This window comes from Callithrix jacchus, chromosome 15 (genome assembly GCF_049354715.1).
Source record: "Callithrix jacchus isolate 240 chromosome 15, calJac240_pri, whole genome shotgun sequence".
In the NCBI taxonomy this organism is placed as follows: Eukaryota; Metazoa; Chordata; class Mammalia; order Primates; family Cebidae; genus Callithrix; species Callithrix jacchus.
In genome coordinates this window covers 95423174-95450381 of record NC_133516.1, presented here as the reverse complement: position 1 = coordinate 95450381, position 27208 = coordinate 95423174, and the positions used below count along the sequence as shown (strand labels likewise).

General features: G+C 35.2%; 1 protein-coding gene across 15 annotated transcripts in view; it reads right to left on the bottom strand.

The window, feature by feature from the left end:
* Nucleotides 1–27208, bottom strand: part of LOC108588543 (serine/threonine-protein kinase Nek4-like) — a 272894-nt gene that overhangs the window by 132541 nt on the left and 113145 nt on the right. For 14 of the 15 annotated variants that reach the window (XM_078350157.1, XM_078350159.1, XM_078350160.1 and 11 more), the window contains 2 exons: nucleotides 25366–25502; nucleotides 17283–17348 (listed from right to left, as the gene is read on the bottom strand). In XM_078350157.1, the coding sequence (XP_078206283.1) occupies nucleotides 17283–17348; nucleotides 25366–25502 (203 nt within the window). The remainder of the gene's footprint in view (nucleotides 1–17282; nucleotides 17349–25365; nucleotides 25503–27208) is intronic. The other variant, XM_078350170.1, reaches the window with a different exon arrangement.

Sequence of the window (27208 nt, the reverse complement as noted above, 5' to 3'; positions counted from 1 at the left end):
AACTATCTCTACTAACTGCAGACCATTTTTATTAGCCTTGCTCTTCAAAATTCCATATCTATTAAACAATCAGTTCCCCTCTTTCCTCCACATGCTCATATTTATAGCAACTTTATGCATCATAGCTACAACTTGGGATCAACCATGGTGTCCTTCAAAGATAAATAGATAAATAAAATGTGGTACATACAGACAATGGAATATTATTTAGCACTAAAATGAGATGAGCTATCAAGGCATAAAAAAACACAGAAATTTTAAAAGCATACTACTAAGTAAAAGAAACCAATCTGAAATGTCCACACACTGTATAATGGATACGTTATTATGCATTTGTCAAAACCTATAGAATGGGTCAGGTACCGTGGCTTATACCTATAATCCTAGCACTTTGGAAAGCTGAGGCTGGAGGATTGCTTCAGACCAGGAGATTCAGACTGGCTTTAGCAACATGGTAAGTCACCTTATCTACATTTTTTTTAGTTGATTGGGCAGGATGGAATTTGTCTGTAGTTCCAGCTACTTAAAAGGCTGAGGCAGGAGGATCACTTGAACCCAGAAGTTCGTGGTTAGAGTGAGCTATGATCATACCACTATACTCCAGCCTGAGTGACAGAGTGAAACCCAATCTCAAACAAACAAAAACCATAAAATGTACAATACCAGGAACAAACCCTAATGTAAACTATGGCCTTGGTTGATAATGATGTGACAATGATGGCTTATCAACTGTTAACCGATATACCACACTGGTATATTGATGTTGCCAAAGGCTGTATGTATGTGCAGGCATGGAAAGGGTGTGTGGAAATTCTGTATTTCCTACTCAATTTTGCTATGACCTTAAATTTTCATAAAAAATAAATTCATATTTAATAAAATAAATTATAGTAAAATTTAAAAATTGCTAATATGAACAAAAAGAAAATAATATGTATTGAACCAAAAATAATGGAAAACGAAAATTAACAAAGTCCATGTTAAAGAAAAAAACAAGATCGAAGAAATAAATTAAGGACATTTGTTAATATGTTATTTATGAATCAGCTAAATATTCCAAGACAATGACTGCATTAGTGGTTAGGAATTAATTCCAACTGTATGTTTCTTAAGAAAAAAAACAACAAAAATCTAAAACATAGAGGTAAAAATGGTCAAGGTGATGAAGAGAGATTTCAGAAACTGGGGAAAAAGCATAAATGGCAATATTAATAGCAGAAACTGTGAGATTAAGGTCAAAAACATTAAGTGGGAAAGTGGGACCCAGAGTCACATTATGTAATAATAAAAGGTATAATTTAGGAAAAGGTACAAGAGTCGTAAATCATTTTATATAGAACAACAATAGCAGTAACACATAAAAAAGAAATATTCCTAAAAATACACTGCATACCTGACAAAAACATAATTATAACTGGTGATTTTTAAATATGTCTTTCAGAGCTTGACATAGCCAGTTAAAATAGAAGTAAAAATAGTGAGTATATAAATGATAAATGTCAACCTCCGCCCTCTAGAGCCCATTTCTTTTGACTATACCAAACGTAACCCTCTCCTGAAGCTTTTGCCAACCCATTCCCCAATTGCTCTCCCTCATTTACCAATTTTTTAATACATAGATCACGCTGTGATCTCCTAACAGCACTGAGTCTGTCTCCAAGTGGTGGGGAAGTCAGGCTTGAGAACTTGCCCGAGGCTACCTGCCTCCCAGGTGCAAAAGAAAAGGGCTTAGTTCTTCCCCTGTCCATGGAGTCTGACACCAGATTTGCACCCTCCCCTGTGTTTTGGCCAGGAGGCTTCTTGCACTGTTCAAATTATTACAAAATCCCGCTGGAGATTTCCTTCTCCCTGTGGTGTTCCCCCCCCACAACCCCAATGCCACCCAGCCACTCTCCTACTGGATCACTGTGGCGCCAGGCAAGAATGGCTTGCTTGGATACTGAAAGAACTCCCAGGGCCTTTCTGATGCTTTCTCTATGACTGTGTTTCTCTTGGCTCTGTAAATGGACTCAGCTCCAGGTAAGTTCAGAAACTTCTCCCACAAATAGATCTTCAGTTTCTTCAGTGCGGGTGTGTGTTCAGGAGAGGCAGCTTTTCCTTTCCCACTTTTGCAATTGGGGCATGCACAGTATTTGGGGTGTCTCCCAGTTCCTGATGGAGCAGTAGGCTTCCTTCAGAGGGTCTGTGGGTCCTCTCAGGATTATTGGTTTGTTCTTGCATTTTAGATCTGGAGGTAAAATCTACAATGCGAGCTTCCACATGCTGCTCTGTTCATCTGAGTAGGAGCTGCAATCTAGTCCTGCCTCCCATTTGCCGTGATGATGACTTGTCCCCTATTTTTGATCAAATTATTAAATTTTTTCCTAATACAGTTGTTTGAGCTCCTTTTATATTCTGGTTATGCCTTCCTTCTCAAATGAGTCATTTACAAATATTTTCTCCCATTCTGTGCGTTGTCCTTTTCACCTTATTGATTTTTTCTTTGGTTTTGCAAAAGCTTTTTAAATTAATGTAATCTCATTTGTCTATTTTAGCTTTGGTTGCCAGTGCTTGTGTAATATTACTCAAGAAATATTTTCCCAGTTCAATGTCCTGGAGAGTTTCTCCAATGTTGTCTTATGACAGTTTCATAGTTTGATGTCTTAAATTTAAATCTGTATTCCATTTTACTCCTCTTTTGTAAGACCACTGACCCAGGCTGGAGTGCACTGTTGTGATCTCAGCTTAATGCAACCTCAGCCTCCCAGGTTAAAGTGATTCTCATGCCTCAGCCTCCTTAGTAGCTGGGATTACAGGTATGTGCCACCACACCTAGCTAATTTTTGTATTTTTAGTAATGATGGGTTTTTGCCACGTTGGCCAGGCTGGTCTCAAACTCCTGACCTCAAGTGATCTGCCTGCCTCAGTCTCACAATGTGCTAGGTTTACAGATGTGAGCCACTATCCCCAGACCAGTCTTTAATCCATTTTGATTTGAGTTTTGTATATGGTGGGAGAAAATGATCTAGTATTATTCTTCGGCATATAAATATCCATTTTTTAGCACTATTTACTGAAGAAGTTGTCTTTTTTCCCATGTATGTTCTTGGCAACATTTTTTGAAATTGAATTCACTGTAGGTATATGGATTTACTTTCGTGTTCTCTATTCTGTTCCATTAATCTATATGTCTTTTTTTTTTAATGCCAGTACCATGCTGTTTTACCTACTATAGATCTGCTGCAGAATAACCTGATGTCATGTAATGTGATTCTTCCAGTTTTATTCTTTTTGCATTGGCTATTCTGGATCTTTCTTAGTTCCATATAAGCTCATAAGGATTCTATTTCTGTGAGAATGCCATTGGTATTTTAATAGTGATTGCATTCAATCTTTCGATTGCTTTGGGTAGTATGGATATTTTAACAATATTGACTCTATCCATGAATATGGGACAGCTTTCCATTTCTTGATGTCCTCAATTTCTTTCAATAGTGTTTTTTATAGTTTTTCTTATATAGAATCTTTCCCTTCTTTGGGTAAATTAATTCCTAAGTATTTTAATTTATTTGTGGCTATTGTCAATAGTATTACTTTTTAAATTTCTTTTTCAAATCATTTACTGTTGGCATATAGAAATGCTACTGAGTTTTGTATGTTGATTTTGTATCTTCAACTTTAATAAATTTGTTTATTAGTTTTAATAATGTTTCTGGTGGAGTCTTTAGGTTTTTCCAAATATAAGATTATATCATCTGCAAATCATGATAATTTGACTTCTTCCATTTCAACTTGGATACCCTTTATTTCTCTTGTCTGATTGCTCTAACTAGAAATTTCAGTATTATATTGAATAACAATGGAGAAAGTGGACATTCTCATCATGTTTCAGATCTTATAGGAAAAGCTTTTAGTTTGTTTCCATTTAGAATGATAGCAGGTATGGGTCTATCATATATGACTTTTATTATGTTGTGGTATCTTCCTTTTATTCCCAGGTTTTTTTTTTAAAGGGTCTTTATTATAAAGAAACATTGAATTTTATTCCATGCTTTTTCAGTGTCAACTGAAACATTCATATGGCTTTTATTCTTTGTTCTACAGAAATGATGTATCAGGTTAATTGTTTTGCATACATTAAACCATCCTTGAATTCCAGAGTTAAATCTCCCTTGATCATAATGAATGATATTTCTAATAGATTGTTGAATTTGATTTGCTACTATTTTATTGAGAATTTTTGCACCATATTTATCAAATATATTGGACTGCAGTTTTATGTATTTGATCTGTCTTTATCTGGTGTTGGTATTAGGGTAATACTGGCCATGTACAATGAATTTGGAGTATTCCCCTCTTCTCCTTTTTTTTTAGAATAGTTTGAGTAGAACTGGTATTAGTTCTTTGAATATTTGGTAGAATTCAGCAATAAAGTCATTGGGTCCTAGGCATCTCTTTTATTACAGCTTCAATCTCACTACTTGCTACTGGTCTGTTTAGGTTAATCCAATAGATTTCTAAAGATTAGAAATCTAATCTTTATGATTCAACCTTCGTAGGTTATACATGTCTAGGAATTTATCCATTCCCTTGAGATTTTCCAGTATATGGCAAGTAGTTGATCATAGTAGCCACTAATGATCCATTGAATATCTGCAGTTATCAGTTGTAATGTCTCCTTTTTTATAACTGATTTAATTTCTTTGGATTTACTTTTTTTCCTCTGTTACTGTCACTGAAGTTTTATCAATTTTGTTTAACTCTTTTAAAAATAAACTTTAATTTTTTTGATGTTTATTGTTCTTTCAGTTTTATTTATTTCTGCTCTAATCTTTATTATTTCATAATCTCTACAAATTTGGGTTTGGTTTGCTCTTGCTGTTTTAGATCTTTAATATTAAGCATTAAATTGTTTATTTGGAGTTTTTTCTCTGTTTTGATGGAAGTGCTTATAGTTGTAAACTTTGCTATTAGTACAGTATTTTCCATGTCCAGTGGGTTTTGATAGGTTGTGTTTTCACTATCACTGGTTTCAATTTTTTTCAATTTCCCTCCTAATTTCTTAATTGATCCTCTGGCCATTCAGGTGCCTATTGTTTAATTTCTATAGATTTCAAGATTTGTTGTTTTTGATTGGTAGTTTTATTACACTGAGGTCAGAGGAGATGCTTGATATTATTTCAATTTTTTGGGTGTCTTAAGAACTGTTTTGTGACCTATCATATTGTCAATCATTGAGAATAAGCCATGTGCTACGGAGAACAATATGGATTTTGCAGTTCTTGGATGAAATGTTCTGGAAATAACTATGAGATCCATTTGGTCTATAATGTAGATTATGCCCAATGTTTTTTTGTTGATTTTCTGTATGGAAGATCTGCCCAATGCTGAATGTGGGCTGTTGAGTCACCAGCTATTATTGTATTGGGGCTTATCTCTCTTTAGCTCAAATAATATTTTCTTAATATATCTGTGTCCTCAAGTGTTGGATGCGTATAGACTTAAAATTGTTGTAGTATCTTGCTGAACTGACCACTTTTTCCTCTTTTTTTTCAGTTGCTTTTTAAATCTATTTTGTGGGATATAAGTACAGCGTCTCCTGTTCTTTTTGGTTTCCATTGCCATGGAATATCTTGCTGTTTCTTAATTTTTAGTCTGTGTGTTTCCTTAAAGGCTAAAATATATTTCTTAAAGGCAAGAAATCAATGAGTCTTGTTTTTTCATCCATTCAGTCAGGCTGTGTATTTTAGTTGGAGAGTTTAATCCATTTACATTTGATGCTTCATTGACAAATAAGGACTTTCTCCTTTCATTTTATTTGTTTTCTGGTTGTTTTTGGTCTTCTTCTCCTTCTTTCTTTCCATTCTGTCTTCCTTTAATGAACGTGACTTTCTCTGGTAATATGATTTAGTTTCCTGGCATTTATTTTTTATGTCTCCCTTGCATGTTTTTCAGTTTGAGGTTAACATAAGGTTTGCAAATACTATCTTATAATCACCGTTTGCATAAACAAACAAATAAGCAAAAAGGAAATAAATTAAAACTACAACTTATCCTCACTTATCTACTTTTTTCTTTTGTTTTGAGATGGAGTTTCACTCTTGTTACCCAGGTTTGAGAGCAATGGTGCAATCTAGGCTCACCGCAACTTCCACCTCCTGGGTTCAAGCAATTCTACTGCCTTGGCGTCCTGAGTAGCTGGGACTACAGGTGCACACCACCATGCCCAGCTAATTTTTTTGTATTTTTCGTAGAGACGGGGTTTCACCATGTTGACCAGGATGGTCTCCATCACTTGACTTCATGATCCACCCGCCTTGGCCTCCCAACTTTTTTTTTTATTTGAGTCTTGCTCTGACACCAGGCTGGAGTGCAGTGGCACATCTCAGCTCACTGCAACCCCCACCTCCCAGATTCAAGTGATTCTCCTGCCTCAGCCTCCTGGGTAACTGGGACTATAGGTGCGCACTATCACACCCAGCTAATTTTTATATTTTTAGTAAAGACAGGGTTTCACCATGTTGGCTACAATGATCTCTTGACCTGCTGATCCTCCTGCCTCAGTCTCCCAAAGTGCTGGGATTACAGGCATGAACCACTGTGTCTGCCCTCCATGCTTACTTTTAATCTGTTTGTTGTTTCTATTTACATATCACACTGTCTATTCTTGAGAAGTTTTTATCATTAATATTTTTGACTGGCATGTATTCAAATCTTTCTATGTAGGATAAAACTAGTTTACACACCACAGCTACAGTGTTCCACTATTCTGTGTTTTCCTCTGTACTTATTATCAGTGAATTTTGTACATTCCAGTAATTACTTATTGTTTATTAACATCCTCTCCTTGCTGACTGAAATAGTCCCTTTAGCATTTCTTGTAGGACATGTCTGGTGTTGAAATCCCTCAGCTTTTGTTTTTCTGGAAAGGCCCCTATTTCTTTTTCATGTTTGAAGTATTTTTCTCCAGATATACTTTTCTAGAGTAAAGGCATTTATTTTTTTTTTCTTCATCACTTTAAATTTCCCATGCCAATCTCTCCTGGCCTCTAAGTGTTCCAATGAAAGGTCTTTTGCCAGGCATACTAGAGCTCCATTGAATTTTTGTTTGTTTTTGTTTTCTGCTTATAGGATCCTTCCGTAATCCGTGATTTTTGGGAGTTCAATTATTACATACCCTGAGATAGTCTTCTTTGAGGTAAATTTGTTTTGTGTTTTATAATCTTAGTGTACTTGGATATTAATATTATCTAGGTTTGGGAAGTTCTCCATTATTAATGAATATTATTGAATGAACTTATCTTTTATCTACCTTCTCTCTCAGGCCAATATAGATTTGCCATTTTGAGGCTATTTTCTACAACCGGTAGTCATGCTTCACTGTTTATCTTTTCTTTTTTCTTTTGTCTACTCTGAATGTGTATATTCAAATAGCCTGTTTCTAAGCTCATTCATTCTTTCTTGTGCTTGATAAATTCTGCTACTAAAATGACTGGTGCATTCTTCAGTGTGTCACTTGGGTTTTTCAGCTCCAGAATTTCTACCTGATTCTTTTAAATTGTTTCAATCTTTGTTAAATTTATCTGATAGAATTCTGAATTCCTTCTCTGTGTTATCTTGAATTCTTTTGAGTTTCCAAAATGTAGATATTTGAATTATCTTTCTGAAAGGTCACATATCTCTGTTTCTCCATGGTTGGTCCCTGGTGCCTTATTTGGTTCATTTGGTGAGGTTACATTTTCCTGGATGGTGGAGATGCCAGTAGATGGTCTTGGTGTCTGGACATTGAAAAGTTAGGTATTTATTGTAGTCTTCATTGTCTGAGCATTGTCTAAGCTTGTTTGTACTCATCCTTTTTGGGAAGGCTTTCCAGTATTCAAAAAGCTTGGGTGTTGTGAACTAAGCTTTATCTGCTTTATAGGACAGGCCAAGCTCAACAGGGCTACTGCCTATGTTTACTTATGGCTCTAGGACTCTACAATCAGCAGGTGACAAAGGTAGTTAGGCCTATATGTTTTCCTTCAGGGTGTCAAGTTCCCTTGGGCCCCAGGTAAGTCCAGAAGTGCCATCAGGGGCTAGAGTCAAACACCTTAGAAGTCTATGTGGTGTTTTATTATACTGTGGTTGAGCTGGCCCTTAAATCACCATAAACAGTCCTTTTTACTTTTCGCACCTTTCCAAAGGCAGAGGACTCTCACCCTGTAGCCATGACCACTGCAGGACTTGTGGGGTACTACTAGATCACCCCAGTGTTCCTTTAAGGCACAAGCGCACTTCAGTCAGCTTGCAGTAAATTCTGCCCGGCCTAGGACTCAACCTTCAGGACAGGGGCTCACCTCTGGCCCAGGGAAGGTCCATAAATGCTATCCATATGTCAAGTCTTGGTAACAGGAACCCCATGAGCCTGCCTAGTGCTTTATATTCCTGTGTCTGAGCTGATACCTAAAGTACAAGAAAAAATTATCTTCACTTTTCCTTCTGCTTGTCTGAAGCAAAAAGAGTGTCACCTCACAGCTGCCACAGCTAGAAATGTTGAGTCTCACCTGAAACCAGCAAGTCTCAGAGGCTCATCCAAGGCCCTCTATGTAGTACCTGGGTATCACTGCTGGTTATTCAGAGCTAAAGGGCTCTTCGGGTAGCAGGTAATGAATGTTTCCAGGACTGAGTACTTTCCTTCAAAGTCGCATTTTCCCTTCTGGGTGAATGTGTGTCCAGAAATGTCACTCCAGAGTGAGGGCTAAAATGGGGGCCTCACAACTCTGACTGTTGTGCTATCCTGCTGTGGTTAAGCTGATATCCAAGATTCAAGACAATGTGCTCCCACTCTTCTCTCTCCTCTCTTCAAGTGGAAGGAAGGTGGCTCTTTGGGGTTAGGTATATGCTTCCCAGTCCATTGTCTCTGGGCCCAGATCACCACTAACACTCACCTAAGAGTTACAGCCCTTGTGGCCTATACTGCCTATCAAGTTTTATTTAGATCCTTAGTGGCTAAATTTCCAAACACTCAAATTCTGCCTGCTAGGATTGGCATTTGCCTTCTGGCTAGAACTGATTTAAATGCTTCTTCCGTGTGTAGGCATTAGTTGAGTTTGATCCAGTTTTTCTTTCTGCTCTAATAGGACAGCACTGAGTTAATGCCTCTCAGTTGCTGTGCTTTCCTTCCCCACTGCCCAGAGCTGCACTCTACAGACACTACTGCTGGGGAATGAGACAGGGGTGGCATCTGTAAGTGATCCAAAACTTTTTTCTACCTCTTCATTGCCTCTTTTAGCAATGTGAGGTTAAAACTGGGTATTATGAGGGCTAACCTGATTATTTTCTTATGAAGATTGTGTGTGTATATGTGTATGTGTGTAGATAGTTGTTAAATTGGTGCCTTTGCAGGGGTGGGGGACAATCAATGGAGGCTTCTATTTTTTCTTTTGCTCCATCTCCTAGTAGACATCTTTATTTTTGCCATGGGTTTTGTTTTACTTTCTATTTGATGTGGTTTGCTTCAGTGTCCCCACTCAAATCTCATGTTAAATTGTGATTCTCAGCATTGGAGGTGGGGCCTGGTGGGAGGTGATTGGATGCTGGAGGTTGTTTCTAGTGGTTTAGCACCATCCATCTACTACTATCTAGGGATAAAGTTCTCACAAGATCTGGTTGCTTACTAGGTTGGTGCAAAAGTAATTGTGATTTTTTCATTGACAGTAATACAAAAACCGCAATTACTTTTGCACCAACTTAATAAAAGTGTGCAGCACTTCCTCCTTAGATCTCTCTCTCCCACTGCTATGTGAAGATGTGCTTGTTTCCCCTTTGCCCTTCTGCCTTAATTGTAAGTTTCCTGAGGCTTCCCCAGCCATGCCTCCTATACAGCCTGTGAAACTGTGAGTCAATTAAACTTTTTATCTGTATCAATTACTCAGTCTTAGGTAGTTCTTTACAGCAGTGTAAGAATGAACTAATACACTATGAAAGCATAAAACTTTATAACTTCAGTGTATGTCAATATATTACTTTCTATTTTATTTTTAGTGACTTGTGAGTCATGCTTAAGAACTTCCGCTTAAATCGAAGTCATTAAGATGTTGTCTTAATCTTTATTTTTAAAATATTAAATTTAGGTGTCATCAATCAGAAATTAATTTTTATGAATGTCATAAGTTTTGTCAGATAAGGCAAGTCATATTTTTGTTTATACAGATATATAATTGTTAAAACACTAGCTACTAAAAAAACAGAAAAATTGTTTTCTGATGTGCTTTTAGGGAATGCTTCTAAACTCTTTCGATTTGTTTGTCATTTTTCTATCCTATGCCAGTACCACAGCGTCTTAATTACTAGTTTTATATTACTTTCAGTCTCTGATATACTGTTAAAAGTCTTTTATTTCTCATGATTACTATGGTTATTGTTTTGCTTGTTATATTTACATAAAATCAGCATGTTATGTTCTTTCCAAGAAAAAGCTATGTGGAATCATTATTATGTTAAATGTATTTTTTGCTTAGACTAAATTTTTATTTTTACATGTTGTTGGATTACATTTGCTAATTGTTCATAAATATGCAACTATGTTTATGACAAAGACTGTTTCATAATTTCTTGTGTTATTAGTATCTTTGCGAAACAGAAAAATTAAAATTGATTCTGGCCTCATAAAAAAGGTTACATAATGTTACTTATTACAATATTTTCGAGAAAACTTTATATAAGATTGGTGTTATTTCTTCTTTAAATATTTGGAAGAATTAAACAGTGAAGGTATCCTTACTTCTGAATATGTGTATATGCATATAGGTAATTAACAAAACATTAAAATTATTTAACAGAAACTAGACTATCAAAATTTTTTATTTATTTTTGGTTTCTTTATACATCAATTATTTTGATGTGCCTATACATTTAATACAATTTGACAAATATTCAAATTTATTGTTTGTAATATGTCCTCATTATAACAGTTTGTATATTCCATTCTACATTTTTTTAAAAATTCTTTAAATTTTGCATGTCTTTATTATTTCTCCTCTACATTTCTTAAGTTTAATTTAATGTTACTGATTTTCTAACTTAATGAGTTAGGCAAATCATAGAGTTTCAGCATTTCAAAATCTTAAGACATTTGTTTAGGCTTTCTTTAAAAAGTAATACATACTTGTTTTGGTGAATATTATATACACATTTTTAACAATTAGAAATCTCATCAAATTTGTGGATGTGTTGTCTTTTATTATAATTTCATTTCCAGATCTGTTATTTCAAATTATTATTGATGTGTGGTATGGTTACCATAATAGTTATTAAAGAGGTTTTTGCTGTTGTTAAATATACATCTCTAGTAGTAAATTACTTTATTTTTTAAAATTTCTGTCAGTTTTTTATTTTTTTTATGAAGCTATACTGGTAGGTAAACATGGATTTAAAATTTTGGCAGTTTCCTGTTAGATTTAAACTTTTATTAATTATTTTAAAATATCTTGCTTTATATCTTGCAATGCTTCTTGCTTTAATTTCTTTGTCTGCTATTACTATAGTTACTACAGCTTTCTTATAGGTAATATTTACATATTTTCGTATTCTTTTACCTTCAGCATTTTTTGTAACATATTTAAAATGTATATATTGTAAGCAGAACACACATAAGCTTGCATTTTAACCCGGTAAGAGTTTTATATTTTACTTGGCTTTACACAGTCCATTTATATTCAACATAATTACCTAACAATTTTTTCTAACTTATTACCATTGATTTGCTAATTTGACCATCTACTTCATTTTCTTGTTCCTTTTATTTTTTCAGTTTATCAGTGCTTTGTCATTTTATTTTTCTTTCTGTTTAAATACTATTTATGTACTCTCTTCTTTTTACCATTGATTTATTTAATATAATAGAAATAAATACATTTACATTTTACTAATATGAAAGAAAACTAGAACTTTTAAACTCCATTTACTCAACTCTCAACCTTCATCATTAGAGCTCTCTAGATTTTCATGTCTATATATAATTTAAACTTACAAAAATCACAATTATTGCTGTGTGTAGTTTTATTTATTTACAGTTATCCACACACTGTTTTTTTGATGTACTCCAATCTCTCCTGCATTTCCATATTTCTATGCTTTTTTATTTTAATTGAATGTGTTAAACACATTTACTGAGTTAACTTTTAAATAATTTATTATTCACTTTTACAGTGTTATTTGATCTTCTTAAATAGATTATAATTCTCTTTTGGGAAACTCTATCCTTTCATCTATTTTGTCTGTCTTTCTTTTTCTCACTCCTAAAGCCAAGCACTTTTCTGATTTCTATACTTGTAGACTTATTTTTCCTGTTATTGAAATCGCAGAAATAAAACAGTATGGTACGTACTCTTCAAATTGTTTTTTAATACAAGAAAACCTTAAGATACATATATGTATTCAATCGTATCAGTATTTTATCCTTATAATAACTAAATAGTATTCAATGCCTATATATATCATATTTTATTTTTCTGTTATCCTTTTGATGAATATTTAGATTTTTTAATTTTTTGTTATTTTGAATGACATTTCAATTAACATTCTTTCGTTAACATTCGTTCATTCTAAAACATGTATAAGTTTTTTTAGTTAAAATCTGTTTATATTTTTCTTGGGGGAACCTTTGGGAATTGTTGGGTGATAAGTTAATTGTATGTTTTATTTTATTATGACACCAGCAGTATATGAGAGCTCTGATTGCTTTGCACTTCCTCCTACATGTTGTGCTGCTGGTCTTTTATTTCAGCAATTCTAGTGACTGCATAATTTATCTGGATATAATTAAATATGCTGAGCATCTTTTCATAGCTTTATTTTGAAATGAGTTATATGCTCATTTGAAAAATCTGTGTAATTATCAGTTATGAGGGTACTATTTTAAAATATCTATTATCAGGAGCTTCAGGACAGCTGACTGTAAGTACCTTCCTAAGAACCAAAATACTGAGTAATCATATTTTTAATAGATCATCCAAGAGACAATATAGGAATTCAACAACAAAACAAGTGACTGGAAATAACTAAAGCAAATAAGAGGAAAGAAGTAAGGCAGCCTATTTGGCTCGGATTGCCTGGGAGCCAAAAGAGACTCCTCAACGTAGGACAGGGTAAGTGAGAGACCCTCAGCTGTCCACACCCACACCATGGACTTTTATGATCTTAGCTATGGGAGAGCCCCTTAACATTCACAAGCCATGAAACTAACTAGGGAGCATCTAGAGATTGTGTGATAGCACTGCTTCAGAGAGGAAGCTCACACTTGGTCCCACATGCTCCCTGAGACCTAGAAAGTTACAGTGAGGTGCCATTTTAGAGCCCTTCCTGGAACAGGCTTCAGACTGTCTTGAGGCTCAGTGGTGCCAAGCCTGAAGTAGAAGAGAAGTACAGGCTGAGGCACAAGTAAGGCATGAGCTGACATTGCCAGAGCAAAGACACAACCAAAGCATGAGCTACCACTGCTGGAGCTGAGGCACAAGTGGCACATGTGTTTTCCACCTGCTGACCTAAGAAAGTCACACTACCTTTGCCAGTGGCAGGCTGTCCCTAATTCAAGCATTCTGCTACTGGCTTGGGGATGGTCACACACCTGCCTACTATGCCTGGTACCTTCACATACTATCAGGGGACCTGAGAACAAACCCATCTGGCCTGGTCTTGCCCATGTCACCCTGTGCCAGGGCACATAGTCCAGGGGCCATGGGATTGCTCAGTCTGGTGGTAGTTTATATTTCTGTGGTATCATTGGTGATATCCCATTTATCATTTTTATTGTGTCTATTTGATTCTTCTCTCTCTCTTTTTGAAATTAGTCTGGCTAATGGTCTATCTATATTATTAATCTTTTCAAAAAACCAACTCCTGGATTCACTGATTTTTTTTTAAAAATCTCTTTTTTAAAGGAGATTTTTGTGTCTCTATTTCCTTTAGTTCTGCTCTGATCTTAGTTATTTTTTGTCTTCTGCTACTTTTGAATTTGTTTGCTCTTGCTTCTCTATATATTAATTGTGATGTTAGGGTATTGATTTTAGATTTTTTCTGCTTTCTTCTGGGGGCATTTAGTGCTATAAATGTCCCTCTAAACACTGTTATAACTGTGTTCCAGAGACTCTAATACATTGTATCTTTGTTATCATTGATTTTAAAGAATTTATTTATTTCTGCTTTAATTTTGTTATTTACCCAGTAGTCATTCAGGAGCAGCTTGTTCAGTTTCCATGTAGTTGTACTGTTTTGAGTGAGATTCTCAATCCTGAGTTCTAATTTGATTGCACTGTGGTCTGAGAGATTGTTTGTTATGCTTTCCATTCTTTTTCATTCGCTGAGGAGTGTTTTACTTCCAGTTACGTAGTCAATTTTAGAATAAGTGCTATGTGGTGCTGAGAAGAATGTATATTCTGTTGATTTGCAGTGGAGAATTCTGTAGATGTCTATCAGGTCCGCTTGGTCCAGAGCTGAGTTCAAGTCCTAAATATTCTTGTTAATTTTCTGTCTCATTCATTTTTCTAATATTGACAGGGGAGTGTTAAAATCTCTTGCTATTATTGTGTGGGAGTATAAGTCTCCTTATAGGTGTCTAAGAACTTACTTTATGAATCTGGGTGCTCCTGTATTGGGTTCCTATATATTTAGGATAGTTAGCTTTTTGCTGCATTGATCCCTATACCATTATGTAATGCCCTTCTTTGTCTTATTTGATCTTTGTCAGTTTTAAGTCTGTTTTATCAGAGACTAGGATTGCAATCCCTTCTCTTTTTTTTGCTTCCCACGTGCTTGGTAAATCTTCCTCCATCCCTCCATTTTGAGCCTATGTGTGTCCTTGCACACAAGATGGGTCTTAATACAGGATGGGTCTGACTCTTTATCAAATTTGCCAATCCTTGTCTTTCAATTGGAGCATTTTGCCCATTTACATATGCAGTTAGTATTGTTATGTGTAAATCTGACCTCTCATCATGATGCTATTTGGTTATGTTGTTGCACACTAGTTGATGCAGTTTCTTCACAGTGTAATAATATTTACATTTTGGTACGTTTTTGCAGTGGCTGCTACTGGTTTTTCCTTTCTATATTTAGTACTGCTTTCATGAGCTTTTGCATGGCAGGCCTGGTAGCAACAAAATCCCCCAGCCTTTGCTTGACTGTAAAATACTTTATTTCTCTTTCACTTATGAAGTTTAGTTTGGCTGGACATGAAATTCTGGGTTGAAAATTCTTTTAAGAGTGTTGAATATTGGCCTCCACTCTCTTCTGGCTTGTAGGGATTCTGCAGAGTGATCCACTGTTAGTCTGACAAGCTTCCCTTTGTGGGTAACCCGACCTTTCTCTCAGGCTGCCCTTAACATTTTTTTCTTCATTTCAACCTCAGCGAATCTGATGATTATGTGTCTTGGGGTTGCTCCTCTCTCCTCTCGAGGAGTATCTATGTGGTGTTCTCTGTATATCCTGAATTTGAATGTTAGCCTTCTTGCTAGGTTGGGGATGTTCTATTGGATAATATCCTGAACTGTGTTTTCCAACTTGCTTCCATTTTCCTCTTTGCTTTCAGGTACACCAATCAAACATAGGTTTAGTCTTTTAACACAGTCTCACATTTCTTGGAGGCTTTGTTTGTTCCTTTTCATTTTTTATTCTATAATCTTGTCTTCACACTTTATTTCATTAAGTTGATTTTCAATCTCTGATATCCTTTTCTTTGCTTGATCGATTCAGCTATTGATACTTGTTTATGCTTCATGAAGTTCTCATGCTGTGTTTTTCATGTCTATCTGGTCATTTATGTTGTTCTCTATACTGGTTATTCTAGTTAGCAGTTTCTGTAACCTTTTATGAAGGTTCTTATCTTCCTTGCACTGGGTTAAAACATACTCCTTTAGCTCAGAAGAGTTTGTTATTACCCACCTTCTGAAGCCTAATTCTGCCAATTCATATAACTCATTTTCCATCCCATCTTGTTTCCTTGCTGGTTAGAAATTATGATCCTTTGGAGGAGAAAAGGCATTCTGGTTTTTGTGCTGTTTTTTCCTCATTTTGTGGATTTATCTATATTTGGTCTTTGATGTTGTTGACCTTTGGATGGGGTTTTTGCGTAGCAGTCATTTTTGTTGATGTTGATGCTATTCCTGTTTGTTATTTTTCCTTTTAATAGGCAGGACCCTGTTCTTCAGGTCTGCTGTAGTTTGCTAGAGGTCCACTCCAGACCCTGTTTGCCTGGGTATCATCAGCAGAGGCTGCGGAACAGCAAAGATTGCTTCCTGATCCTTCCTTTGAAAGCTTCATTCCAGAGAGGCACTTTGCAGATGCCAGCTGGAGCTCTCCTGTATGAGGTGTCTTTTGACTCCTGCTGGGAGACATCTCCCCATCAGGAGGCACAGGGGTCAGGGACCCACTTGAGTAGACAGTCTGTCCCTTAGCAGAGCTTGAGTGCTGTGCTGGGAGATCTGCTTCTCTCTTCAGAGTTGGCAGAGAACATTTAAGTCTGCTGAAGCTGTGCCCTTAGTTATCCCTTCCCCCAGGTGCTCTGTCCTAGGGAGATGGTAGTTTTATCTATTAGCCCCTTACTGGGGTTGCTGCCTTTCTTTCAGAGATGCCCTGCCCATAGAGGAGGAATCTAGTGAGGCAGTCTGGCTACAGCAGCTTAGTGGAGCTGTGGTGGGCTCCCCACTGTCTGAACTTCATGGTGGCTTTGTTTACACTGTGAAGGGAAAACCACCTACTCAAGTGTCAGTAATGGTGGATACCTTTCCCTTCACCAAGCTGGAGTGTCCCAGGTCAATTTCAGACTGCTGTGCTGGCAGCAAGAATTTCGAGTCAGTAATCTTAGCTTATTAGGCTCCATGGGGTTGGTATTCACTGAGCAAGACTGCTTGGCTCCAAGGCTGTGACCCCCTTTAGTAAATGGTTTTGTCTCGCTGGTGTTCCAGGTACCACTAGGTTATAAAAAACAACCTCCTGCAGCTAGATCAGTTTCTGCCCAAAAGGCTGCCCAATTTTGTGCTTGAAACCCAGGCCCTAGTGGTGTAGGTACCCGAGGGAATCTCCTGGTCTACAGATTGCAAAGACCATGGGAAAAGTGTAGCATCTGGGCTGCAACGTACTGTCCGTCACCACAAGGTCCCTCATGGGTTCCCTTAGCTAGGGGAGGAAGTCGCCTGACCCCTTGAACTTCCTGGGTGAAGTGACACCCCACCCTGCTTCTGCTTACCCTCCATGGGCTGCACCTACTGTCTAACCAGTCCCAATGAGATGAACCAGGTATCTCAGTTGGAAATGCAGAAATCTCTCACCTTCTGCATTGGTCTTGGGAGCTGCAGACTGGATCTGTTCCTATTCTGCCATCTTGCCCAGAAATACTGAAAATCAAGGATTTTGACACTGAAGAATATATTAAATAAAATACAGAATGCATTTTAAAGCTACAATATACTAGATTGAGCAGAAGAAAGAATCTCAGAAATTTTTAGACAACACGATAAAATTTAAAAAATAATACAAAAAAGAAAACAAATAGTGACATATGGGCCACAATAAAGTGAATAGATATTTGAATTATTGAGGTCATGGAAGATGGAAAGAGAATGAAAGAAAACTTATTTGACAAAACAGTAGATAAAAACTTCCCAAGTCTAGCAAGAGATAAAGACATCAGACAATAATGGACAACTTTACACTAACAAATTGAAAAATCTAGAGTAAGTAGCTAAATTCCTGGACACATTAACTTAGCAAGATGGGTTCACTGCCAAATTCCACAAAATGTACAAAAAAACTAAAGCTCACTCTCCTTGAATTATTCCAAAAAAACAGAAGTGGAGGAAATTCTTCCTATCTCATTCTATGCATCCAGCATTAGCCTGATAGCAAAGCCAAACAAATGCACAACAACAGAAAATAACAAATAAATAAAACTATACATCAATATTTCTAACGATCATGCACTCAAAATTCCTCAAGAAGATACCAGTAAACCTAATCCAAATAGCATATCAACAAAATGATGCACTATATTCAAATGGGATTCATCTCAGGGATATAAGGATGGTTCAATAAACACATATCAATCAGTATAATACATCACATCTGATTATCTCAATAGATGCAGAGAAAGTGTTTGATAAAATTCAACATTCCTTCATGATAAAGCCTCTCAATAAACTAGGCATAGCCAACATTATACTGAATGCAGAAAAGTTAAAATCCTTTCCTCTAAGAATTGGAACAAGATAAGGATAGGCACTTTTATTGCTTTCAAAATAGTGCTGGAAGTCCTAACCAGAGCAGTTCTGGTAAGAGGGAAATATAAATGGCATTCAAAATGTAAAAGAGGAAGTCAAATTATTCCTCTTTGCAGATTATATAATTTTATATTTAGAAAAAAACACATACACAACAAAAACTTTTGGGAGTAATACATTCAGTAAAAATTGTAGAATACAAAAATCTACATACAAAAATCAGATTTCTATACACCAGTAATGAAGGAGTTAAAAAGAAAAATCAAGAAAGCAATTTTATTTACAATAGATTTAAATAAAGTAAAATTTCTAGGAATAAATTTAACCATGGAGGTAAAATACCTTTACAAAAAAAAACCTGCAAAACATAAATGAGAGAAATTATAGACACACAAACAAATTAAAAGACATCCTATGCGCATTGATCACAAGAATTAATATTGTTTAAACAAACATACTACCCAAAGCAATCTACAGATTCAATGCAATTTCTATCCAAATATCAGTGTCATATTTTACAGAAATAAAAATAAATTCTGAAATTTGTATGGAACCAAAAAGTCTAGGAGAGTTAAGGCAATTCTGAGCAAAACTAATAAAACTAAAAGCATTGCACTACGTGAACTTCAAAATATACTGCGAAGCTATAAAAAGAAATGGTCAGTATAAAAATGGACATACATAAACCAAAGGAACAGAATAGAGAACCCAGAAATAAACCCACATATTTACAGCTAACTGATTTTCAACAAAAGCACCAAAAAGATATCCTACAGAGAGTACACCCTCTTCAAGTGCTGGGGAGATTGGATATTTATATGTGGAAAAAGGAATTTGGACTCCTGTCTCTTACCATATAATAATATCATACTAAAGAGGAATGAAAAAAGCAAATGTAAGACTGAAAACTATATCACATCTAGAAGAATACATATGGAACATAGTTGAGGTCATTGGTCTAGGCAAATACATTATGTCTATGACCTCAAAAGCACAGACAACAAAAATAAAAAATAGATAAATGGGATTATATTAAACTAAAAACATATTATACACAGCAAAGGAACACAACCCACAGAGTGAACAGACAACCTATTGAATGAAAGAAAATATTTGGAAACTTTTCATCTGACAAGGGACAAATATCCAGAATATAAAAGAAATACTAAATAATAAAGAAACAAAAACAAATAATCACATAAAAATGTAAGCAAAGAACATGAATAGACATTTCTCTAAAGAAGAAACATGAATGGCAAATGGGCACATGAAAAAATGCTTGACATCACTAGTCATCAGAAAAATGCAAATCAAAAAACAGTAAGTATTATGATACCCTTAATAGAACGGCTTTTATTAAAAGGTCAAAAAAATAAATAAAAGATACTGGCAAGGATGTAGAGAACAGAAAATTCTTATACATTGTTGCTAAGAATGTAAATTAGTATAACTATTAAGGAAAACACTATAGAGATTTTGGGGGGAAAAAGAAGCCTAAAAATAGAAATACCATACAATACCACAACTCAACTACTTGGTGTTACCTAAACGACAAGAATTAAGTACATTAAAGGGATACCTTCATTAACGTTTTATTGCAGTATCATTCACAATAGCAAAGAAAAAAATCAATTTGTGTCCATCAATGAACAAATGAATGAAAAAATATGGCTTATATGTACAATATAATACCCCACAGCCATTAGGAAGCATGTCATTTACAGCAACACAGATGAAAGTAGATGTCATTAAGTAGATAAGCAAAGCACAGAAAGACAAATATACGTCTCTTCACCCTAATGCAGAAGCTAAAAAACGTTGCTTTCATGGAGATAGAGGAAAAAAGTAATTAATACAAGAAACTGGGAAGAATATGAGGGTGGGAGTGGGAAAGAAAGAGATATAGCAAGAATAGAAGACTTGAAATGTTACCAACGTTAAGAAAAGATAATTACTCAAGGTAATAGATATTCCATATACTCTGACTGGACCATTATACACTGTATGTGTGTAACAAATACAAATGCACCCCATAATTGAGCAAAGTATTATAAATCAGTAAAAGAAAAATATCAAATGTCTGTTGAGTGAAGTTAGTATTAATTTTTTTTAATTTTTAATTTTTGTGAGTACATAGTAAGTGTATTTATAAGGTATGAGATGTTTTGATACAAGCATGCAGTGTATAACAACTACATGAACGTAAATCAGATATCCATCATTTCAAGCACTTATTCTTGGTGTTACAATCAAATTATAATTTTTTATTTCTAAATGCACAATTAAATTATTATTGACTGTACTAAACCACTTGTACTATGAAATAATAGATTTTATTTATTTTTTCTATTTTTTTTTTTGTACCTATTAATCAACCATTCCTGCCCTGCCTGCCCACTACCCTTCCCAGCCTCTGGTAACCATCATTCTACTCTCAATCTCCATGAGTTTATTTTAATTTTTAACTCTCATGAACAACTGAGAACATGCAATCTGTTTTCTTGTGTCTGGTTTATTTACTTTATTAATACAGTGACCTCCAGTTTCATCTAAGTTTTTGCAAAAGACAGGATCTCATTTTTTTATGGAAGCAAAGTACCCCATTGTGTGCAAGTATCATATTTTCTTTATCCATTTGCCTGTTGATGGACATTTAGGTTGCTTCCAAATCTTAGATGTTGTGAATAATGGTGCAGTAATCATAGATGTGCAGATATGCCCTCAATATACCGATTTCCTTTCTTTTGGGTGAATACCTAGTAGAGAGAAATTCAACATGGCTGACTCCATTTACTTCTAGCCTCAGAAGCTGTCTTTACTCACTTTTGGGCATAGGCCAAGCTAGTCATGAGATGAATTTAGCTGATAGTTTAACTTGAAAACAGAAATGATAATAATCCCTTCCTAAAACTAACTTCTTCCTTGCTCAGAAACCAAAAACTGCCTTTGTAAGACTAATGGAAGGCCATGAGATTAGAATTATGAGAGAGGACTGAATCCCGATAGGATGTAGGAATAGTTTCTATAAACCCTTACTGCTTAGGAGTCATTCGCCAGAGGTTACAAGATTCGTGACTTCCCCAATGGTTCCTACAGATAACATTATTGTAGAACCTAAGATTGGCCTTTTGAGATATATTTCAGACTTTTGTATTCAGGTCACTTACTGACCCCACCCAGACTTATGACTCATGACTCAACCTGTCCTGTGGCTTCCCAAACAGAGAGTACATGAGGACCATTTTCCACACCCCTATAATTGCATTCCCACCAATCAGTAGCATCTATTCCCCTAGTCCCCTGCTGACCAAACTATGCTTGGAGTTCTCTAACCTCTGAGCCTTCAGGAAGACTAATTTGAGTAATAACTCTATCTCCAGTGAATTGGTCTTATCTGTAAGGGGGACATGAAAAACTAATTAGGCAATTACACTTTTAACTCTACTCATTTACTTTCGTGGTTTGAGCTATTGTTATATATTTTACATTTATAGATATTATAATTCATATATGATGTAGTTATTGTTGCTCCATGCAATCAATGTTCTTTTATATTTGTATATATGTATACCCCTGCTGGGTGTTTTTTTATAGTTTTCTATAGTTTCATTTTTTTGTTATAATGATTCTTCATTCTGAGTGTCAACTGATTGTATAAATATCAAGCACTATTACATAAGAAAATTTAGAGTTAGTTTTATTCTGAGCCAAATTTGAGGACTAATAGCTCAAAAATACGGGCGCAGGACAAACTAAGAATATGTCTCAAAGTGGGCTACATGAGACTAAGCATTCACACATGCTGTTACATAAAAAATGAGAGAAAAGGGTAGTGAAGCAAAGGTGATATTCTTATAATCCTGAGTGGAGTTCAATGATGTTATATAAAGGCTAAGCAAACATGTGATTAACAAATACAGGGGAAAAGATTAATAAGTATGTAGGCATCTTAGGCTCTGAAGAGAGATGATTGAGTCTATTCTGCCTTTCCTTTCATCTGATAGGCAAAGTTGTAATCAGTACATGTCAGTGAAATACTTAACAGACTCCAGGCTTGCAAACTGCAAGTTTAGCTCTAATTCATAGACTTAGTTTCTGTTACCTATATGTTCAACTTGTAAACTTCTGGTCCACTTTTACTTACATGGGGAAAATCCAATTTATCTTTAAATATTTCTTCTTTTTGTGTGTGTTTCCTTAAATTAAATAACCCTAAGCAAAGTGGTGACTATAATTGTGAAATCCAAATACTCTTTATTTTAAATAAAATTTATATATTCTCAGAACTGTACTCTTTAGTCTACTAAGGTAAGAAATGTAACTAGGACCATGGCCTAGAAATGTAACTAGGACCATGTTTCCTCATTCTTAAATTTGTAAACTCTTTCACTAGAGAATTATCAGAAAGCACAAACCTTATGCATGCAAGGCCAAAGATGAGAGCAAATGCAGAAGACAACCTGCTATGGGAAAGCAGATGGAATCCAAACAAGATGATTCTCCTTCCATCTTTTCATGGAGATTTAAATTTTAAATGAAGTCACTCAAGAATGCAAGAAGATAAATCATCCTGATGGCAATGCCTTAGGTCTAGAGATATATTAATATTTTCCTCTTTCTTATCTCCACTGTATCTGGCTGTTAGATTCTTCCTTTTATGATTTCATCAACCTTTATTTTTTAAAGATTTAATTCTTCTTTTCTACTTAATAGTCTCTGTTTATGGTGGTCATATGATTTTATTTGATAAAGTAGGGCATGAATCAAGCATTCCTAGTTTATTGGGCTAACTGCACTGTTAAAGTGTCTTATACTATACTTAATATCATTAAATAATTATGCAGCCAGAAAAATAATCTCTGATTCCTAATTCTTTGGAGGTAGAACTTTCATTTCTCTCCTCTGGAGTTGGTATAAATGTTTCAAATATGCCTTTCTCCAAATTAAACTGATAAGATCTTGTTCTCAGATAGAAATTCCCATTATATACTATACCCTGAAAGTATATTAGGTCTGGAAAGTACCTATTTCTTCAAACTTGATATGAGTTATTCATGCATTGTCTTGTCATAGGATTTTGAGAAACGTGTGTGTGTGCATGTGTGTGTGCCTGTGTCTGTGTGTCTGTGGGGTGTGTGTGTGTGAGAAAGAGAGATAAAGAGAGAGAGAGAAAGAGAGAGACAGATTTCTACTTCTTCTGGATTATTTTTTACCTTCTATAATCACAATTTTGGTCATGGGTATATTTACAAAAAAAAAATCCCTATACCTGAGAGAAATTATTATCCATTTGAATGTGAGACAAAGTTGATTCTTTGCCAATTCACTACAAGCAGGCTTTGTTGTACCAACTGGCACAAAAATGGACAGGGCAGATACATGTTCTAGAAGTATTATTTCATGTGAAGTGTGGTAATTTTTAGAAAATACCTATGGGTTTTAAAAATATACCATTTTGACAACCTTAGTAGAAATATATTTACCTGAAAGCATTCCTGAGCCAATCTCTATTATATTTTAATATAATTTCAGGAATACCTTTACTTGCATATGAAAAATTAAAATAGCAGAAATTTTGATAATTTTCCAATGGAAATGATAATCATTTCATGAAATTATTGTGCATTTTTGGAGTTAACTGAATGAATTCTATATATTTAAAATATTTCATTAACATTAAATAAATATTAAGGGTGTATTTACTGTTTGAAATAAAATATATATTTATATTTTATTGCTTTTATGAAAATTTATTGAGTGTTCCCTACATTCAAGGCATATTATGAAATAATTCAGGATTTTTAATAATGAGAAGGAAAGCTGATAAGGAACAAATGAACATCTACTTATCACTTTATATGTTTCTTTGTATTCTGAGGTAACTTGTAATATTATTATCAAACCCAGCCAGGGTCTGCTTGCCCCACTCAGTAAGATCAGATCTGCACAGAAAGGACTGCAGGAGGAGGTGCTTTTTTTCAGGGTACCAAGCCAAGAGAATCAGGCACTAAAGCTTAAGTCCCTATAACCTCAATGGCGTATAGGTAAGGGTTTTAAAGGCAGGGATACATTTCAGGAAAGTAGTTTGCAGGCAAAATCATAAATCAATACATAGATTTTGGCTACACATTGATTTTGGCCTAATGAGTAGGATATCTTGAAGTGAGGGTTTCCACATCATGGGTAGATTCAAACATTTTCTAATTTGTAATTGGTTAAGGCAGAGAAGCTTTCCTTATAAATTTGGAGTCAGCATGCTGACAAGAATGTTAGCTTTGGCTCATGGATGTGAGTTTCTCCAGGCCCCTCAGAAAAAGAAAGAAAGAAAGAAAAATAAACAGTGGTCAGAGTTGAGATCTTAGCCACCCCTTATCTGAGGTATACTTACCTTCAGCTTTCTGAGAAACAACTCGGTGGCATATAATAATATGCTATTTTTAGTTTCTAAACGAAAATCAATCATTCTGTGATTCTAGCTTCCTTGACTACTGTTTTAAGCTATTATATTTTTGCTTAACAAGTCATTTACTTCTCAGAGTTAGCCAGCTGTCTGGAATTTTCCTTAAAGAACTCAAGAGTTTCATTTATTTTTGTGCTTGTGGAGCCCACAAGCCCCTACGAGGGGATACCTGTTTCATCTCAGTATATTTGTTTTAGAAAGAAACTAATATTACAAAAGGAAAGATAACTTTTAGTTCTGAAACTTGAAAGTTACAGAGCTAGAGTCTTAATTTAAATACAGGTAATTCCAAAGCCTGTGTTCTCTCCTTTACATGATATTGATTCAAAAATTAATTAAAAGTTTATCCTTAAGGAATTTATAATCTAGTGAAGAAGTAAGAAGAGCACAGAAAAAAATGACTGATAACTGGATTCAAACATTTAAAAGAAAGGAGAAATGGAAAAAATACTTCAAAAGCGAAAACAATCTAATTTTTTAGTTTATTTTCTAAAGAGATGTTCTGAAAAGTTAGGGAGGGTAAAATTCTGTTGTGGCCAGGCATGGTGGCTCACCTCTATAATCCCTGCCTTTTTGGAGGTAAAGGCAGGAGGATTTCTTGAGCCCAGGAGTTCGAGACTGGCCTGGGCCACAAAGGGAGATCCTGTGTTACAAAAACAAACAAACAAACATTACCTGGTGTGGCAGTGTAGGCCTATGGTCTCAAGTTCTTGGTAGATTGAGGCAGAAGGATCTCTTGAGCCTGGGAGGTCAAAGTTACAGTGATCAAAGATTGTGCCACTGCACTCTAGCCTGGGTGAAAGAGCAAGAACCTGGTTCAAAAAAAAAAAAAGGAAAAAAATCTATTGTGACTGCAGAAGTAATATAAGAAAAAGAAACAAGTTTTTAGGGTTATAAAGAAAGAATGTGGTCAGGTGCAATTGTTCATGTCTGTAATCCCAACACTTAGGGATGCTGAGGTGTAATGATCACTTGAGCATGGAAGTTCAAGACCAGCATGGGTAGTTTAGTTAGACCCCTCACCATCTCTATAAAAATATATATATATATTTGGGTGTGGTGGTGCCTACTTCTGTTCCCAACTGCTTGTGATGCTGAGGCAGATGGATTACTTGAGCCTGGAGGCCTAGGCTGCAGTGAACAGTACATTTTACCACTGCACTCTAGCCTGGGTGTCAATTCAGACAAGTGACACTATCTCAAAAAAATAGGAAGAAAGAGTAGTGGTCGATGCTAAAAGAGTAAAATTCTGTGACTTTAAAAAATATCAGGATATGTAATTTGACCTTTCAGAATTTTGAATCAGCTGAAATTAGAATATTAATCTCAGGGACCCATGTGTCATAAAAAGAAAGATGAATCATAGGGAAAATGCTATAGAACAAACTAAGAAAAAGCACATTAAATAAAATGAGTAAAAAAGTTATGATGATCTTTTAAAGGGTAGTAAGGGAATTAACATAATCTATACTGTGATAACAGACATGCTTATTATGGTGTTAGAGTATAGAATGTCTGTAGAGACTATAGATGTCTATAAAATGTCTAAAGACAACTAGAGAACGTCTACATTAGTGGTCTAGAGAATCAGCTATAAAGTAATAAATTTTGATGTCATATCACAAAATAAAATACACATGTATAGCATTAGAAAGAAGTGTTTTGGGGCTTCAAAGGGAATCAGAAAGAAACATTTATATCAAATTTTACATGGGAGAAGAAAACCATGGATAAAAGTGTTCAACACAGTTTTGTAGGAACTAACGGGTCCATATTATTGAAGGAAAGATACTAAGATATTTAGGAAAAAAGTTAATGTCTGTTTATTTTCTTGTGAATATTTTAATTAAGACTGAACAAAGCCTTCAGCTTCAAGGTGAAAATTTAGGCTAGAATAAAAGTTATTTGCTGAGCAGTTTATCTGTATCAGTTAATCTCAAAGGTATTTTTTCTCATTTAATTCAAACAGAGTGCATTTTATGAATGTGGAAACCCAGGTGCAAAGTAGTTAAGTAACTCACAAGGTCACAGAGTTGGTAACTTCCTATATTTGTCAGTTTTCACACTGCTATAAAGGTATTACCCAAGACTGGGTAACTTACAGACAAAAGAGGTTCAATTGACAACAATTCCACATGGCTGGGGAGACCTCAGGAAACCTACAATCATGGCAGCAGGGTAAGCAGGTATCTTCTTCACAAGGTGGCAGGAGAGAGTGAGAGAGTGAGCATCTGAAGGAGGAACCGTCATTCTTATAAAGCCATCAGTTCTCATGAGAACTCACTGGCTATAATAAAACAGTGTGGGAGAAACCACCCTCATGATCCAGTCACCTCCCTCATTCTACACCTGGGGATTACAATTTGGGGTGAGATTTGGGTGGGAACACAGAACCAAACAAACTCACTTCCAGAGTTAAGTTTTAATCATAAAGCAATCTAATTTGAAAGCCCTTGATTTTATCATTACTCCATGCTACGTTTTAAAATATTGTAGTGAAATATAGGAAAATAATTTT